Raw genomic sequence first — 17,500 nt, forward strand, 5'->3', positions numbered from 1 at the left:
ATTAGATTACGCATGTGATTGGTAGAAAATAGATCGACCTTTCTTGTGGAATAAGTGTCAAGAAGATACCGTATATGGATGTAGAATATCTTCGGGGAAAACACCGGGAAATTATAAGTTTTGTTTTGAAGAAATTAACCACAACTTTTGTCCAGAAGGAATAATTGTAGATCAGTTAAAGGGAAAGTTTTTTTTTTTTTTTTTTTTTTTTGTATGTGGAGAGTTATCAATTATTTCAATATGTTATTTTTTTTAAATGTCTCATTAATAGACTCCATATAAAGATGACACTGTATAGAGCAATATAATGAAACCAGTTAAAACAGTAATGAAAAATATGAACCAAGTTTGAAATCTCTGTGACAACGATGTCCAAACTTATGGCTGATTACGTGAATTGGACATTTTGCTAGCCCGTGAACATGACCTTTGACCTTGACCTTCCAAAATGTAATCATTTCCAGCTTTTTACATAATAATTAATCCCTGCAAGTCTTATTACTGTACATTTAAAATTGTGGCCAAGAAACTGTTCACACAAAAAAAACACACACAAACAAACTTCGTTGGCGGAGGTAAAAAGATGCAGAATCAACAAACAAACAAATCCATTCACATATAGATAACAAATAAGCCGGAAGTACTCACAAATGAGGACCATCGATCTCCAGAAAGTTCAAAGTTTAAAAATGCTATCAAGATAAAGTTAGGGTTTTGTTGAGGATTACAAAGAGCCATTGAAACATTAATTTTCTCTTTTGAATATAATTGGTTTTTGTTTCCTCTGAAGGCTTAATTTTTACGGTTATATATATATATATATATATATATATATATATATATATATATATATATATATATAATACACACACACACACGAAATAAGGAAGTTTGCTGGCATAGAAAGACCATAAACAGACGCAAGTGGAAGGACATGTCTGAGGCCTTTGTTTTGCAGGAACTAGTAACAGCTGATGATGTTGATGTATATATATATATATATATATATATATATATATATATATATATATATACAGGATAAGGGTTTTTTTATTTTTTTACTGTTATTTTGCTTTTGTTTTTAAATTAAAGTATATTTTTACTAGACAAGTCGGAAGAACAAATAAAATAAGCTTCAAACAAACTTGGTCAGAATAGCATATCAGAATTTACCAATGAAATACAGTTTCTCTTTATAAATTTGTCGCACCCCTTATTTTAACCCCTCTCACAATCTTTCTCTGTCAACAGGGTTTTTTTTTTCATCATATTTTTGAAAAATTCCCTTTTGCCGTGTATCCACCCTTTTTGCACTTGAATACATTTTTCTGCTTCGGAGTGTTTTTTTTTTTTTTTTTTTTTTTTTTTTTTTTTTTTTTTTTTTTTTTTTTTTCCGGCAGCCCTTATCTGACCAACTTTTTCGATTCCATTTGCCCCCAGCTGGTCTTTTTCCACCCATCGCATTTTTTTTTTTTTTTTTTTTTTTTTTAGCTTCCTTTAAATTCTCTCTGTTTTTTCCTTTTGTATTTTACCTTTATACTAGAGTGACCGAGCCGTCAAAAATAACAGCTAAAAATTTATATAGATATGCGCATACACGCGCGCGCGCACATACAGATTCAACACTTCCAACCCCCTCCCCCTTTCCTAAGTACAACTCGGAGAGACCGAGTAGTTATACGTCTTGCAATGCCAATGAGCGTGAAGGGAAAGATATATATTTATACATATACCCAGACACTTGCTCTTTTTTATATAGGGGAGATAAAACTATTTTATTTATATATATATATATATATATATATATATATTTATATTCAAATAGAGAAAGGAAAGATGTAAGACTGAAAATGAATACGAGTAAAGCAAAGATAATGTTTGATTAAAATACAGAGACAACAGATAAGGGTTACCGACGAACCTCTAGAGATTGTTAATGAATGTACGTACTTAGGACCGAAGTGTTTTCCCAGGACATGAGACCGAAATTAAAAGAAGGATAAGCGTGGTACGGAGAGCTTATTGTAAACAAAATGAAATTATGCAAAGTAAAATGCCACTTTCTCTAAAAAGTCTTTAATCAGATGGCCCTACCAGTATTAACTCCTGCATCAGAAACTTAGAGCCCTACTAAACCCTTAGAACATAAGCAAATTACAATTCAAAGAACAATGGAAAGAATATTGATGCGAATAACACTAAGAGACAGAAAAACTGCAACATGGATACGAGCGCAACTAAAGTAGAGGATATTTTAATAACTTGTAACGAAAAGAAATGAACTTGTGCAAGACATAATGAGAAGGACAGATAATAGACGGACATAAAGAATAACAGCAGAGGCCCCTAGAGATTGCAAACGAAATAGGGGAAGGAAGAGAAGACGATTGATTTACAAGCGAAGAAAACTTGCGGGTATTATTTGGGCATAGAAAGGCCATAAACAGACACGAGTGGAAGGTCATGTCTGAGGCCTTTGTCATGCAATGGACTAGCTACGGCTGATTGTGTATATATATATATATATATATATATATATATATATATAATTTGTGTTTTTTTGTTTGTTTGAAACATTTTAGGCGTTTAATAGCATATTATATAAATAGATAATTGGACATAAATAAATGTCACTTTTGCTTTCATCTGACATTATTTTCAATCCGCAGTCTGGTATCTATTTCAACCCTGTTTTCCATATTCATTTCTGGGTTTATTTTTCTCCCTAATCTCAACACGCTATAATTTTTTTCAACAATTTCATTAAGGATTTATACAACAGAATCTGGCTTTTATATTTCCTTGTTACGAATTTGTACATTTTTTTTTTATATTTTCGCTGAAATTATTAGTTTTCTGTTTTCTCGCTTAAATTATTTGTTTTCATTTTGCCACGTTAGCTTTATTTCACTTATTTTTTTAGTTTATATTTTTTATCTTTCGGTTATAATCCCGTAGATATTTCGTCACACATTCTTATATATATATATATATATATATATATATATAAATGTATGTGTATATATATATATATATATATATATGTATATATATATATATATATATACATATATATATATATATATATATATATATACACATACATTTATATATATATATATATATATATATATATAAAGAGAGAGAGAGAGAGAGAGAGAGAGAGAGAGAGAGAGAGAGAGAGAGAGAGAGCCGTCATTCATCGCCATGCCTCATATAATTCTTTATTAGATCCTCATCCTCTTCACCTCTTTCCTTCGAAGTTGTATCCTCTTCTCTACATCTCCTCTTTCCTCTTTCAGCAGGCAGACATCTGTTCACACCAGCAGCAGTAGCAGCAGCAGCAGTAGCAGCGGCTTCAATGTGGGCGTGGGAGGTGGCGGTTCGCAGAAACGAGGGCGTGAGGAGTTAGTGGGCGTGGCTGAAGACCCTCCACCAGCTCCAACGCCCACTCCACCTCCAAACAAAGACAGAAAAGATTCGGAAATTACAGGTTAGTGGAGCCTTTATTAAAGAGTGTTATCTTAACTGGGATTCGATAATAAGTGTATTTTTGATTGTTTGCGCGTATTTTTACGATTCAATAGTACTCTTAATTAATAACTAAAATAAAATATTTATAATAACTACTCACAGTAAGTTCAATAAAACAGACAGTATTTAATACATTAATATGAAAATATTTTACTGTATTTTTAAGACTATTTTAATTTTTTGAGCATATTTTTACAGCCATCTTTTAAACAGTACTTTTAATTAATAACTACAATAAAATATTTATAATAATTACTTACAATAAGTTCAATTAAACAAACAGTATTTAATGCATTAATTGGAAAGTATTTTACTGTATTTGTAAGTGTATTTTTAAATGTTTGAGCATATTTTTACTGCCATCTTTTAAACCATTTATGATTAATAACTACAATAAAAGATTTATAATAATTACTTACAATAAGTTCAATTAAAACAAACAGTATTTAATATATTAATTGGAAAGGACTTAACTGTATTTGTAAGTTTATTTTAATTGCTTGCTCATATTTTTACTGGTATCTTTTAAATAGTACTTTTAATAACTACAATAAAATATTCAAATTACTCACATTAAATTAAAATTCAATAAAACCTACAGTATTTAATACATTAATTGGAAATTATTTTACTGTATTTGTACTTATTATTTACTCTAAATTTTAACTAATCCAATTTTTCACAATAATTCCAAGCCAGATAAAGACATATTTTTACACTACCATTGTGTTCTTATTAGCTTGTTTAAAATTAAAGATAAATGTTTAGTTATCGTCATTTATATGGTTTATTTTTCATTTTATTTTAATTTTATTTTCCTGATTTTCACTCTACAAGATTTTGTTAAAGAGAATGTTCATATGTTTGTTAAAGAGAATGATCATATGTTGGTTGTTGTGACTTTCCCATCGCTGTTTTTTTTTTTTTTTTTTTTTTTTATGGAACAGGTTTTCGGTTTCATATTAGGTATTGGCTTTTACATACGACTCTATTGTATTTTCGTTGTATGTTTTTTTTTCGGGATTGGTGTATTGGTTAAACTTCGTTGATTTAATACAATGTACGTGAACGTATTTCAGTACCTCACATACGATATTTTCCCCGATCACTGATTTCATATCAAGCGATGTATGTATTTTGAAATGAACTTAATCTTGTTATTGTCTGCCTCTTTATATTGTAACCTCTTTAATCGTCTTGATTTGATAAAGATGTTTATGTTTTATGGGGATTCTGGTGTTTAGAGTAGCAGTCTCTTGTTTATAGATTGTTAACCGTTCCTTTAATTAGTTATTGTTAATATTTCCTTTAATTAGTTATTGTTAACATTTCCTTTAATTAGCAAAATCGAAGCTCAAAGGTATTATTCTATTATTATTATTACTTGCTAAGCTAAAACCCTAATGGGAAAAGCAGGATGCTATAAGTCCAAGGGCCCCAACAGGGAAAATAGCCCAATGAGGAAAGGAAAAGAGGAAAATAAAAATCTTAAGAAGAGTAACATTAAAATAAATATCTCCAATATAAACTATAAAGAACTTAACAAAACAAGAAGAAGAGAAATGAGATAGAATAGTCTGCTCAAGTGTACCCTCAAGCAAGAGAACTCTAACCCAAGAAAGTGGGAGACCCTGGTACAGAGGCTATGGCACTACCCAAGACTAGAGAACAATGGTTTGAATTTGGAGTGTCCTTCTCCTAGAAGAGCTGCTTACCATAGCCAAAGAGTCTCTTCTACCCTTACCAAGAGGAAAGTAGCCACTGAATCATTACAGTGAAGAAGAATTATTTGGTAATCTGTGTTGTCAGGTGTATGAGGACAGAGGAGGATATGTAAAGAATAGGCCAGACTATTCAGTGTGTGTGTGTGTGTAGGCATAGGGAAAAATTAACCGTAACCAGAGAGAAGGATCCAATGTATTACTGTCTGGTCAGTCAAAAGACCCCATAGCCCTCTAGCGGTAGTTTCAATGAACAATCTGTTAAGCAAAATTAAATAAATTTTATTCTTGTTTTATATATAAAGTCAGCCTCTTGAAAAACTAGAAGGACAAAAATAATATCGTTTCTAAATTAAAATGTATTTTGGGTTTCAGTAAGAAATAAAACTGAACAAATAGTGAGAAACTCCAAAGTCAGCCGTGTTCGTTCCAACCTTGAAGTTATTCTCTTCTGAAATGGGAGAATGCTTTGCTTGCCATTGTTTTCCAAGACGTTTATTCTTCCTTTATCCGCAGGACGTGGGTTTTATGACGTGGAGGAAATGCTACTACCCTTTATGGGTGACTTAGCTTGAGTTACAAAAAATAAAATAGACTTACAATAGCTTTGATGTACTTAGATTAAATGTCATTTACATGTTTTATATTTAGTGATATAAGAAAAGGTGATAAAATACCATTGTTTTTTGTTACTTTTAAGGAAATTTCAGTATTATTTCGATAGAAGTTCCAGTTCATTACCTCTGCCAACATAGGGACTGTATTTATTTACTAGAGACATATATGATAAATGAGATACATAATACATTACTGTAGATATGAATGATGTATGATAACGTCAGTTGATGTAACGGTCTCAAATTTTATATATCTACAGAGGTTATGTTTTACCCCCTTTTTGTGTGTTTGTGTGTTTGTTTGTGAACAGCTTCTTGGCCACAATTTCAGTCGTAGAGTAATGAAATTTACAGGGATTAACTGTTATGTAAAAAGCTGGAAATTATTAAATTTTGGAAGGTCAAGGTCATGGTCAAGCAATAAGTCGAGAAATAAGCTGCCGCGGTGGAGGTCTACGCTCTATTGAATGCCCCTCAAGTTTCTTATATATCGTGCACAGTATTTTTTATCTTTACATATAATATAATGTAACATTACCTAATCCAGCATACGGGACATAAATGTTGCACATCTCGGCTTTCAATTGCATAGGATATAATCATGACATAATTTATTATTTCTGGACTAAACCCGTCAGTTATTATAACGGCCCAAAATGACCAAATTTAACGTGAATTGCATTATAAGAAAAACGTTCTGATAACGACCATGTAGAATTAATCTAATTTAATTTTCAATATGATTTGATTGACGTCATTGCATGAGCGCTGATCGTTTATTCTGAAGTTTTATAGTTCACACATGTATGACTGGTCTAAAATAGACTGCATTTAAAAGTCTAATGAAAACCCGACTGCTTGTATTCTCTCTCTCTCTCTCTCTCTCTCTCTCTCTCTCTCTCTCTCTCTCTCTCTCTCTCTCCTACGCAAAAAATAGACTACAAACTGAAAACCCGACTGCTTGTATGCAGTATTCTCTCTCTCTCTCTCTCTCTCTCTCTCTCTCTCTCTCTCTCTCTCTCTCTCTCTCTCTCTCTCTGTCTTTATAGTTTACACATGTATGACTTGTCAAAAATAGACTGTAAACTGAAAACCCCTCTGCGTCTATTCAGTATTCTCTCTCTCTCTCTCTCTCTCTCTCTCTCTCTCTCTCTCTCTCTCTCTCTCTCTCTCTCTCTCTCTTTCTCTTTATAGTTCACACATATATGACTGGTCAAAAATAAACTGCAAACTGAAAACACGACTTCTTCTATTCAAATATTTTATCTCTCTCTCTCTCTCTCTCTCTCTCTCTCTCTCTCTCTCTCTCTCTCTTTATAGTTGACACATGTATGACTTGTCAAAAATAGACTACAAACTGAAAAGCCGACTGCTTGTATGCAGTATTTTATCTCTCTCTCTCTCTCTCTCTCTCTCTCTCTCTCTCTCTCTCTCTCTCTCTCTCTCTCTCTCTGTGTGTAGCTGGCGTTTGTATATTCATTACCTGTCTTATGCATACGCAAGTTGCTTTTAATCTTGTTTTGATTTGCCATCAAAGGAACGCCCAAGCTGAATTATTACCGGACGGGTAATAGAAGTGAGGGCGGGGTTTGGAGGAGTTTGGTAAGGGGGCGGGGGTTAGAAAAGAGGAAATGGGAGAGTCCAAATTTGTTTTCATCGGAAGGCAATTTCAGAAGAAGCATGATTTTAAATTTGATGAACATTTATTTTTTCAATTTTTTTTTTCTCTATTTACATCTTCATTGTATATGTTTGCATTACAACCATACAGAATTGTATAACGTTTAATAAGTTGGATAAAGGAGATAGACCTGTGAGCAATTATTATTATTATTATTATTATTATTATTATTATTATTATTATTATTATTATTAACTACAACCCTAGTTGGAAAAGCAAGATGCTATTCTTTGTCTTTGTGTTTGCATCTCTGACAACCAGAAATATTATTAGGGTTGAGGTGGCCTGTTAGTAACTCCTTGCCTGCTGATCGCCATACTTGGGTTCGAGTCCTACTGACACTCGTTAGTTTCTTGGGTCGCTGCAACCTCTCCATCCTTGTGAGCTAAGGATGGGGGTTGTTTGGAGAAGCGTATGTGTATCTGTTGAGTCACCAGGAGTCTTTGCCTGGTCCTCCTTGGTCCTAGCCTGGGTGGACAGGGGCTTGGGCGCTGATCACACACACACATACACACACAAAAGCAGAACAATGCCCTAGAGACTGGCGCACACACACACACACACACACACACATATATATATATATATATATATATGTGTGTGTGTGTGTGTGTGTGTGAACTAGTCTCTAGGGCAATGTGACTGACACTTGCTTCTGTCATTCATGAGCGGCCTTTAAACCTTTAAAATATTTCTAATAATTCACATGGCTAAAAAGTTTAGTACAATTCAAGATGGGTTTAGATCCAGGATTAATGTTGTTCTTGTTTTTTTTTTTTTATTGAAATGGACGTAATACGAAAGTTTGATCATGAAAATGTTTACAATTCAACGAAATAGTCTCCATCTTGGTTATCTGCGGTGATTAGAGTATGTAAAGGGTCTTTCACTATGTTTCCTTGTTTAACAAAGAAAATTATATCACATTTGGGCTTTCCAATTGCCTGCTCATTTCCGTAGTCATAGAAAATTTTAATTTCTTTTAAAAATAATCATTTTTGTTATTCTAACTTTTCGTTACTGTCAGTTTTAAACAATATGTTTTACCTAAAATCCTTATTTATACTATATTACGATTATTCAATTTATATATCACTTTCTATGTTTCCTTGTTCAACAAAGAAAATTACATCACATTTGGGTTTTCTAATAGCGGGCCTCCTTTCCTTAATCATGTAAAACTATTTTGTGTTAAAAATAATTATTTTGGTTAATCCATCTTTTCTATACTATCAGTTTAAAACTATATATTTTCCTCAAAAACCTTATTTCTACTATATTACGATTATTCCATTTATATAAATACTGTTCAAGCGATCACCTGTTTCTGGTCACGCCCGCTTTGCAACCAATATTTCAGGTTTCTGCTGCCACCACCGAGGATATATCCTCCAGCTGTCTTAGAACACAAATATGATATTCCTTTCCCTTTTCCAGGAGAAAAAACAATCAAATTCCATATTTTTTTTTTTTCAGACGAGGACTGGGAATGGGATGGCGAGGAGTCTTCAACAGAAGCCGGGGGCGGTGACGTCCTACCTCCTACTCCTAGACCACCGTCCCAGCGAACGTCAGGCAGCCAAGCTCGGATATACAAGACCTCTCTCAGGGATTATGTGGGGTTAGAAGGGGTAAGGCTTTTATCATTGGTTAAACCGTCAGATTCACTTTCATTACTGTTATCTTTAGTTAACAACCGGGTTCTCTATCTTTAAGTAACCACTGGATTCACTTTCATTACTGTTATCTTTAGTTAACAACCGGGTTCTCTATCTTTAGGTAACCACTAGATTCACTTTCATCACTGTTATTTTTAGTTAGCTACCAGATTCTCTATCTTTAGGTAACCACTAAATTCACTTTCATTACTGTTATCTTTAGTTAACCATTAATTTCACTTTCATTACTGTTATCTTAGATAACAACCGGGTTCTCTATCTTTAGGTAACCACTGGATTCACTATCATGTTATCTTTAGTTAACAACCGGGTTCTCTATCTTTAGGTAACCACTGGACTCACTATCATGTTATCTTTAGTTAACAACCGGGTTCTCTATCTTTAGGTAACCACTGGACTCACTATCATGTTATCTTTAGTTAACAACCGGGTTCTCTATCTTTAGGTAACCACTGGACTCACTATCATGTTATCTTTAGTTAACAACCGGGTTCTCTATCTTTAGGTAACCACTGGACTCACTATCATGTTATCTTTAGTTAACAACCGGGTTCTCTATCTTTAGGTAACCACTGGACTCACTATCATGTTATCTTTAGTTAACAACCGGGTTCTCTATCTTTAGGTAACCACTGGACTCACTATCCTAACTGTTATCTTTAGTTAACTACCGGGTTCTCTATCTTTAGGTAACCACTAGATTCACTTTTATCACTGTTATCTTTAGTTAACTACCAGATTCTCTATCTTCACCATATTATGTAACCACCAGATTCACTGTCATCACTTTTATTAGCTAACCACCAGATCTCTGTCTTCACCATTCTTATGTGACCACCAGATTCACTTTCAGCATTGCCATCTTTAGTTAACCACTAGATTCACTATCATCAATATTTTCACGAGCTAACCACCAGGTTCTCTATCTTCACTATCTTTAGTTGACCACCAGATTCACTTTCATCATTGCTATTTTTAGTTAACCATCAGATTCACTTTCAGCACTATCATCATTAGCTAACCACCAGATTCTCTATCTTCACCATTTTTAGGTACCCATCATATTCATTTCCTTAATTGTCATCATCTTCAGGTAACCACCAGAATCTGTTTCATCACCATCATCATTATCACCATCAGACTCACTTTTCATCACAAACATCATCATTACGGCTGCTTACTTCTCGTTTCATTAAAGATTCAGTGAAATTATTAGGGGTTTTATGTGAGCAATTTAATGCCTATATTTGATTATGTTAAAATCAATACTTCTTCTTACTACTACTATTGCTTTACTTTACTGCGAAAGTTATTCACGTTATTCAATAAATTGTTTTATAATATTGATAGATAAAATGGTCGTGAAATGTTCAATAAACATGTTATTAACATAAATAATGCTAAAGGGAAAAGCTGATTTTTTTTTAATGAAAAGGCTAAAAGAAAAGGTGATATATTTAATGATAAGGCTGAGGAGATAGACAACCCAAGATTGCCTGTGGCGGTTTGTAACTAGAGAAAGAACAGATAAGAAACGATAGACTTTACTCTGAGAAAAGCTATAATTCATCTTATTTGAAATGTTAAGATCACACCACTAGGTGTGAAATCCAGATAAACTCTGATCATGTAGTTCATAATAACACTCATTTTATGATATATTTTGATCAATTATTCCTCCATTTTGATCAATTTTAGCTCTGTAGATAGAGAAAGAATGGAGAAGAAACGATAGAATTTACCCTGCTAAAAACTATAATTCATCGTATTTGAAATGTCAAGATCACACCACTAGGTGTAAAATCAAAATAAACTCTGGTTGTGCAGTTCGTGATAACACACTTTTATGGTATATATTTTATGATATATTTTGATCAATTATTCCTCCATCTGGATCAAGTTTGCCTCTTTATAGCTAGAAAAGGAATAGATAAGAAACGATAGACTTTTCCCCCTGATAAAAGTTATAATTCATCTTATGTAAAAAATAAAGGTCACGCCACTATAGTCAATTTTTTTTAGCGAGGCAGATTTGCTCCGACTCGCAGCGGTGCCCTTATAGCTCGGAAAAGTTTCCTGATCGCTGATTGGTTGGACAAGATAATTCTAACCAATCAGCGACCAGGAAACTTTTCCGAGCTAAAAGGGCACCGCTGCGAGTAGGTGCAAATCTGCCTCGCTAAAAAAAATTGACTATAGGTGTAAAATCCAGATCAACTCTGGTCGCACAGTTCATAGTAACACTCATTTATGGTATATATTTTATAATATATTTATTCAGCCATTTTGATCAATTATTCCGCCCCATCTACTAACGCGCATCATCAAATGAAAAGTCCTGTTTGCATAAAATGTGAACATGAAAGTTGAGCTGATCACCATCCGTGAAATGCTGCTCATTTGGTAATGAACGGGTCAACATGTTATTGTTGAGTTAACTTTGTTTTTTTTTTTTTTTGTTTTTTTTTTTTTTTATATTTATGAAGCATTAATCTGACGATGGGGTAATTGATGGATATGATTTGGTGATGGTCAGTAGTTTTATTTCAATACTGTAGTGCTTATTGTATTTCCTAAAGGGAAATATATAATGCTGTTGCTTGTGGATTACTTTCTATTTAGGGATTCTCTCTCTCTCTCTCTCTCTCTCTCTCTCTCTCTCTCTCTCTCTCTCTCTCTCTCTCTCCTTTGAGAAAGAAAACTCAGTGTTGAAACAATTAGGTGGATAAAGGAACAATGTGTTTAATAAGCTCTCTCTCTCTCTCTCTCTCTCTCTCTCTCTCTCTCTCTCTCTCTCTCTCTCTCTCCTTCGAGAAAGAAAACTCTGTGTTGAAACAATTGTGTGGATAAAGAACAATGTGTTTAATAAGCTCTCAGCTCTCTCTCTCTCTCTCTCTCTCTCTCTCTCTCTCTCTCTCTCTCTCTCTCTCTCTCTCTCTCTCTCCTTTGAGAAGAAAAGTCATTGTTAAAAACTTTATATATGAAAAAGATCATTGCTTTTAAGAAGGTGGTCTCTCTCTCTCTCTCTCTCTCTCCTCTCTCTCTCTCTCTCTCTCTCTCTCTCTCTCTCTCTCTCTCTCTCTCTCTCTCTCTCTCTCTCTCTCCTTTGAGAAAGAAAAGTCATTGTTTAAAAACATTTATATATGAAAAAGATCATTGCTTTTAAGAAGGTGCTCTCTCTCTCTCTCTCTCTCTCTCTCTCTCTCTCTCTCTCTCTCTCTCTCTCTCTCTCTCTCTCTCTCTCTCTCGTCCACTCCCTGCTTTACTAGATTATGGCTACCTGATTTGTTTTAATTACGACTGAATAATGCACTTTGTAGTGGCTTCCCCCTCATCGTAGATACTTCCAATATTCCGTTTCCTTTCTCGTTAACTAACTTGGTTTTAATATTCCTTTTGGGTTTCTCAACTTTTATGATGTTCTCATTACATCTCAGTCACATTTCATTCAATGATTCAAGCCTTTATAATACTTTTAATAATTATTATTATTGTGATTGTCATTATTATTATCATTGATAATAGCAGCAGTAGTATTTTCTTTCTTTCACGAGAATAATTACGGTATGAGTTTCTCAAATATATTCGTTGAATAAGTTAATATATCAGCTATTACATTTGCGTTATGCAATATGATTTATATCATCTTTTCATATTGTTAATATTAGAATTTATAATTGATCACAGTTGTCATATATTACATTTTATAATACTATTGGAATTCATGCTTAATCATAGTTGTCATATTTTATTGTAAATACCTTAAATCATATCATTTTAAATGTGTATATATTTTTATACAGTATGCTTATTATTTAGCTTCGACTTAAAAGTTTAATTATCAAACATATTAAAACTTTGATGATTAGTTTGATATCTTAAGCTAGTTTCACATCACCATATTTTTTTTTTTTTTTACATACACCCTCAGGAAAACTATAAATTAGATTGGATAACCAAGAAACGTGACTAGAGCGAAGACTAATTATAGCAGTTATTGCAACTGTTATGCGCATGCTTACTATTACGAGATGATAAAAAATATAATTCATTAATCGATGAATATTTTTGGTAGTTCGATATATTACAGTACATGATCCATATATTTTTTACACACACACACACACACACATATATATAGTATATATATATATATATATATATATATATATATATTATATATATATACAGTATATTCTATGGGTGCATATATATATATATATATATAGATATATATATATATATATATATATATATATATATACAGTATATTCTATGGGTGCATATATTATATATATATATATATATATATATATATATATATTATATATATATATATATATATATATGTGGGTTTAGTATTCCTCTTAGCATTTTCGTTAAATGCGGTAACATTAATTTACATCTCGTTAGTCTCTTATGATACTTGCTTAAGATTTTTCATTAAGAAAACAGACATGCATAACTTATAACACTATTATACTTATAACCGTTTCGTTCTTTAATTGGCATACTCTAATAATAAAAACCCATATAATTTATGTAATGACTCTCTCTCTCTCTCTCTCTCTCTCTCTCTCTCTCTCTCTCTCTCTCTCTCTCTCTCTCTCTCTCTCTCTCTCTCTCTTTTATTAAAATATATTCCAGTAACTTAAATATACTTAGTTATACAATGATTCCTTTAGTTACCAATTACAGGTGGGATCAGGTCTTATTTCATGAAAAAAAAATCACCTAAATATCAATGTTTTATCTTAATTGTCTGTAGTTATCATTAAGGTAATGTTACAACTGTTGATATTTTATAAATGAGTCATTTTCAGAGTAAATACTTTTGAATGTATGTACAGTTAGATGAATTCATTGAACTTTGGGTTTTATATTTTATATATTTTTTATTTGGTGATTGAATTGGCGCAGGTCTTACAGAAATCCAATAGGAACTAAGGTTAGTTCGTAAGAGGCGGTGACCCACAAAGACAACTGAAAAGACCCGTTGCGCCTTCTGCCATAAGAATCGCATGTAGGCACCCTCATCCCCCCCCCCTCTCCCCCTCCCCCTTAAGCATTCCTCTTTAAACAAACGAGCAAGAGAGTTAAAAATGGGTGGTGTACCTTTAAACCCCCCAAAAGGGCATACACTCTACGGTCATTTTACATCACGATCTGGCCGATCCATTGTGACCACCTTGTCCCTGAACGTAATACAGAAAATAAAAAAAAAGAAACCATAAGAATTCAAGAGTAAAAGTTCATTTCTTCCCTCCTAGGTATGAAACCATAAGTGTCTTATGTGTCAGATCTGCATGTAAAATCCCTCAAGTATGAAGTTCTCCCATTTTTTGTCAGCCTTCCTCAATGATATCGTACTACCCTTCTCCCCCACTGATTAATCCCTGGTCAGTTTTCTTTGCTATAACTGAGAACATTTATACCAACCTCAGTATAACTTGAATGTCTTTTCAAACTTGCGGTCTCGGAATATCTTTTTTTTCAGAGATGTAATTGTCATTCTTCATATTGAAAAAAAAAAAGAATTGTTTCAATAAATAGATTAATAGTTGTTATGCGTGTTGATACACATCTTTAGAGAACACCCTAATAAATAGATTTCCAGTTAGTAAAGATTTCCCACTTTCTTTGAACACGTTTAATACCAACGTCATTGTCTATTTTAGTGTTTAAGAATTGAAGTTCTTAGATGTAAGGTGCACCCCATGTAGTCTCAGCAGAAGCACCGGAAAGTGTATCCTACCCTCTTTGAGATTTAAGATCATGTAGTTAATTGCCTTTTAGTATTTACGTCAGTTACAAAGGTGCATGCCATCACGTTAGCTGTGATCCCTATGGCCTATAGCGCTAGATAGCCTCCTGCTATTTCGCAGATGGCGTTTCACATGTCCACGGGGCTCCATACAGCCCACGAGGCCGTAGATGTGGTTCATCAGAAACTGCGCAAGACCGTTAGTGATATCTCTTCATCACTACGGCATTCCTCTTCCCAGGAACTGCCCAGGAGAGCCACAATGGACGAAATCCCCAGACGAGGTCCGCTGGAGGACGCTCCAAAGAGGCCACTGACGGATGACACCAAAAAGCACCCAGCAACCAGCCCTTCAGAAGACCATCTGCAGCAGCAGCTTCACCGGCGAAACCTTTTGGAAGAGGTCCACCGTAAATCTACCTCTGCTGAAGACGCCACTGTGAGAAAATTCAACACCGAGGAGATAGGAAAGAAGACCACAACTGAAGAGACGGCAAGAAGAACAGCGCTAGAAGACAGATTGACCCAGAAGGACAGACAAAGACCGCCGACTACTGCCACTACTGTTCAGGGTTTGTCAAGAGCACAGGCGCTGTACAAGAGTGATTCTAAATCAAGTTTGAGCGAAACAGAGTTAAAAGTGAGATGATTTTGCAATATTACTTTTTTCTCGTTTTGGAAATAATCTTTTGGTATATATTTAATTTGCATTTAGATTTGCTTAATTTATCATGTTCACATTTTAATGCAAAAATTTTTTCTTAATCTTAGACTGTTTATTGTGTACACAGGTTATTTTGTCTTTTTAATGCAAAATTACTCTTAATCTTAGACTGTTTATTGTGTACACAGGTAATTTTGTCTTTAATGCAAAATTACTCTTAATTTTACACTGATAATTGAAGCCAAAATAAAGAAAATACCATAAGAATTACTTTCTCAATATGGAATTATTATAAATACTTTTATATATCCTCAGGTGGAAGTGAGGACATCGACGGGCGTCACCAAAACCGACCAAGGGAGTATGTCTAGTAGTATGGCCTGTGGCACGCGGAAAGTCTCCCCTCTGATGGGCCACCGTTCCAGTTTGAGTCAGAGATCGGGCCTAGCCAGCGGCACCGACTCCTCCATGGATTCGGACCACAGTTACGAATACAGTCACAGCCAAACACTTACTCCTGTACCTGCAGCCAGTACCCTCGTCCCCACCTCCATCAGGGGCCGTAGTGAGGTCTCTGTTGTAGGGGCCTCCAGGCCTATATCTGTGTCCAGGGATCCGTCTCTGGATAACATCACATCTTCCGTCACGTCGTCCGACTCTTCGTCCCAGGAGCTGGATTCAGCACATGTCACCGAAGATTCCCACAGTTCTGAAGCGGCGGATGAAACGGACGCTGCTCATCATCATTCAAGGGCTATGACTTATTCCTCTTCAGGTAAGGGGAAATTCATTGTTTATCACTTTTTCTTAAGCTTTGTGTGTGTGTGTATATATATATATATATATATATACATATACACACGTTTTTTATATATACACCTGTATTTATATGTATATGTACAGGTATGTATATATATATATATATATATATATATATATAAAGCTATGCTATATTTTCAGTCTTAGTACTAAATCTATGTCAATAGTACTTAGATATTCATATGAAATGAAACTCCCTCTTCAGTTTTCAGCCTGTGGTATTATATTTTCCTTTTTTCAGTTTGGCAACGTTTTCTCATATTCCTCAGTATAAAATATCCGTTTAATCAAGCTTAATTTTACGGGAATTCAATTTTAGTTATTGACATCGTAACCTTACTTGCTTATATTGGATTGATTAGCTACATGGTCTTCAAACCTTATATATTCTCTTAGAATTCTCCACAACGATTTTTCCTTCTTTTATTGATCTAATACTTCCTTGTAAAAATAACTAAACTATTCAAAAATTGATTTCGATTGCATTTCTGAAGTTGCATTTAATGAAGATTATCAAGTATAAGTTTTTTTTCTTTTATATTTATATTTTTCATCTTATATTTTTAATTACAATACAATCTAAATGTTCTATTGAAAGATATGTTTTTTTCTATCTTTCATGCTATGCATGTTGTAGATATTTAACACGTGTTTGTAGTTGTTATTGGATGGAATGACTGAGAAGCAGATGAATTTTGCACGTAGAAGAGAAATTGAAGAATCTAATGAATGAATTTAAATATTATACTCCTCCATGAATGAAAGGAGAGGTCAGTGAAGGATGTTTAAATGTATGTATAATAAAAAAATAATGGAAAAGGGGCCAATATTAATCAATCTTAATGTCGACCATAGTTAAGTTCTAATGCAAGAATTTAAAGTTTATACTGCTGCATCCTAGCTTAGGTGGAGAGGGGAGCTTGGGCGCTGATTATATGGATATATGGTCAGTCTCTAGGGCATTATCCTTCTTTATAGGGAAATGTCATTGTACCTTGCCTCTGCCATTCATGAGTGGTCT

The 17,500-nt window shown here is 33.7% G+C and overlaps 1 protein-coding gene across 1 annotated transcript in view; it reads left to right on the forward strand.

The window, feature by feature from the left end:
• Positions 1–284: 284 nt before the first annotated feature.
• Positions 285–17,500, forward strand: part of LOC137641067 (serine-rich adhesin for platelets-like) — a 40,027-nt gene continuing 22,811 nt past the window's right edge. Inside the window, exons 1-5 of the mRNA XM_068373514.1 lie at positions 285–292; positions 3,303–3,493; positions 9,030–9,184; positions 15,118–15,636; positions 15,976–16,435. Coding sequence (XP_068229615.1) covers positions 285–292; positions 3,303–3,493; positions 9,030–9,184; positions 15,118–15,636; positions 15,976–16,435 — 1,333 coding nt within the window. The remainder of the gene's footprint in view (positions 293–3,302; positions 3,494–9,029; positions 9,185–15,117; positions 15,637–15,975; positions 16,436–17,500) is intronic.

This window comes from Palaemon carinicauda, chromosome 5 (assembly GCF_036898095.1).
Source record: "Palaemon carinicauda isolate YSFRI2023 chromosome 5, ASM3689809v2, whole genome shotgun sequence".
NCBI lineage: Eukaryota > Metazoa > Arthropoda > Malacostraca > Decapoda > Palaemonidae > Palaemon > Palaemon carinicauda.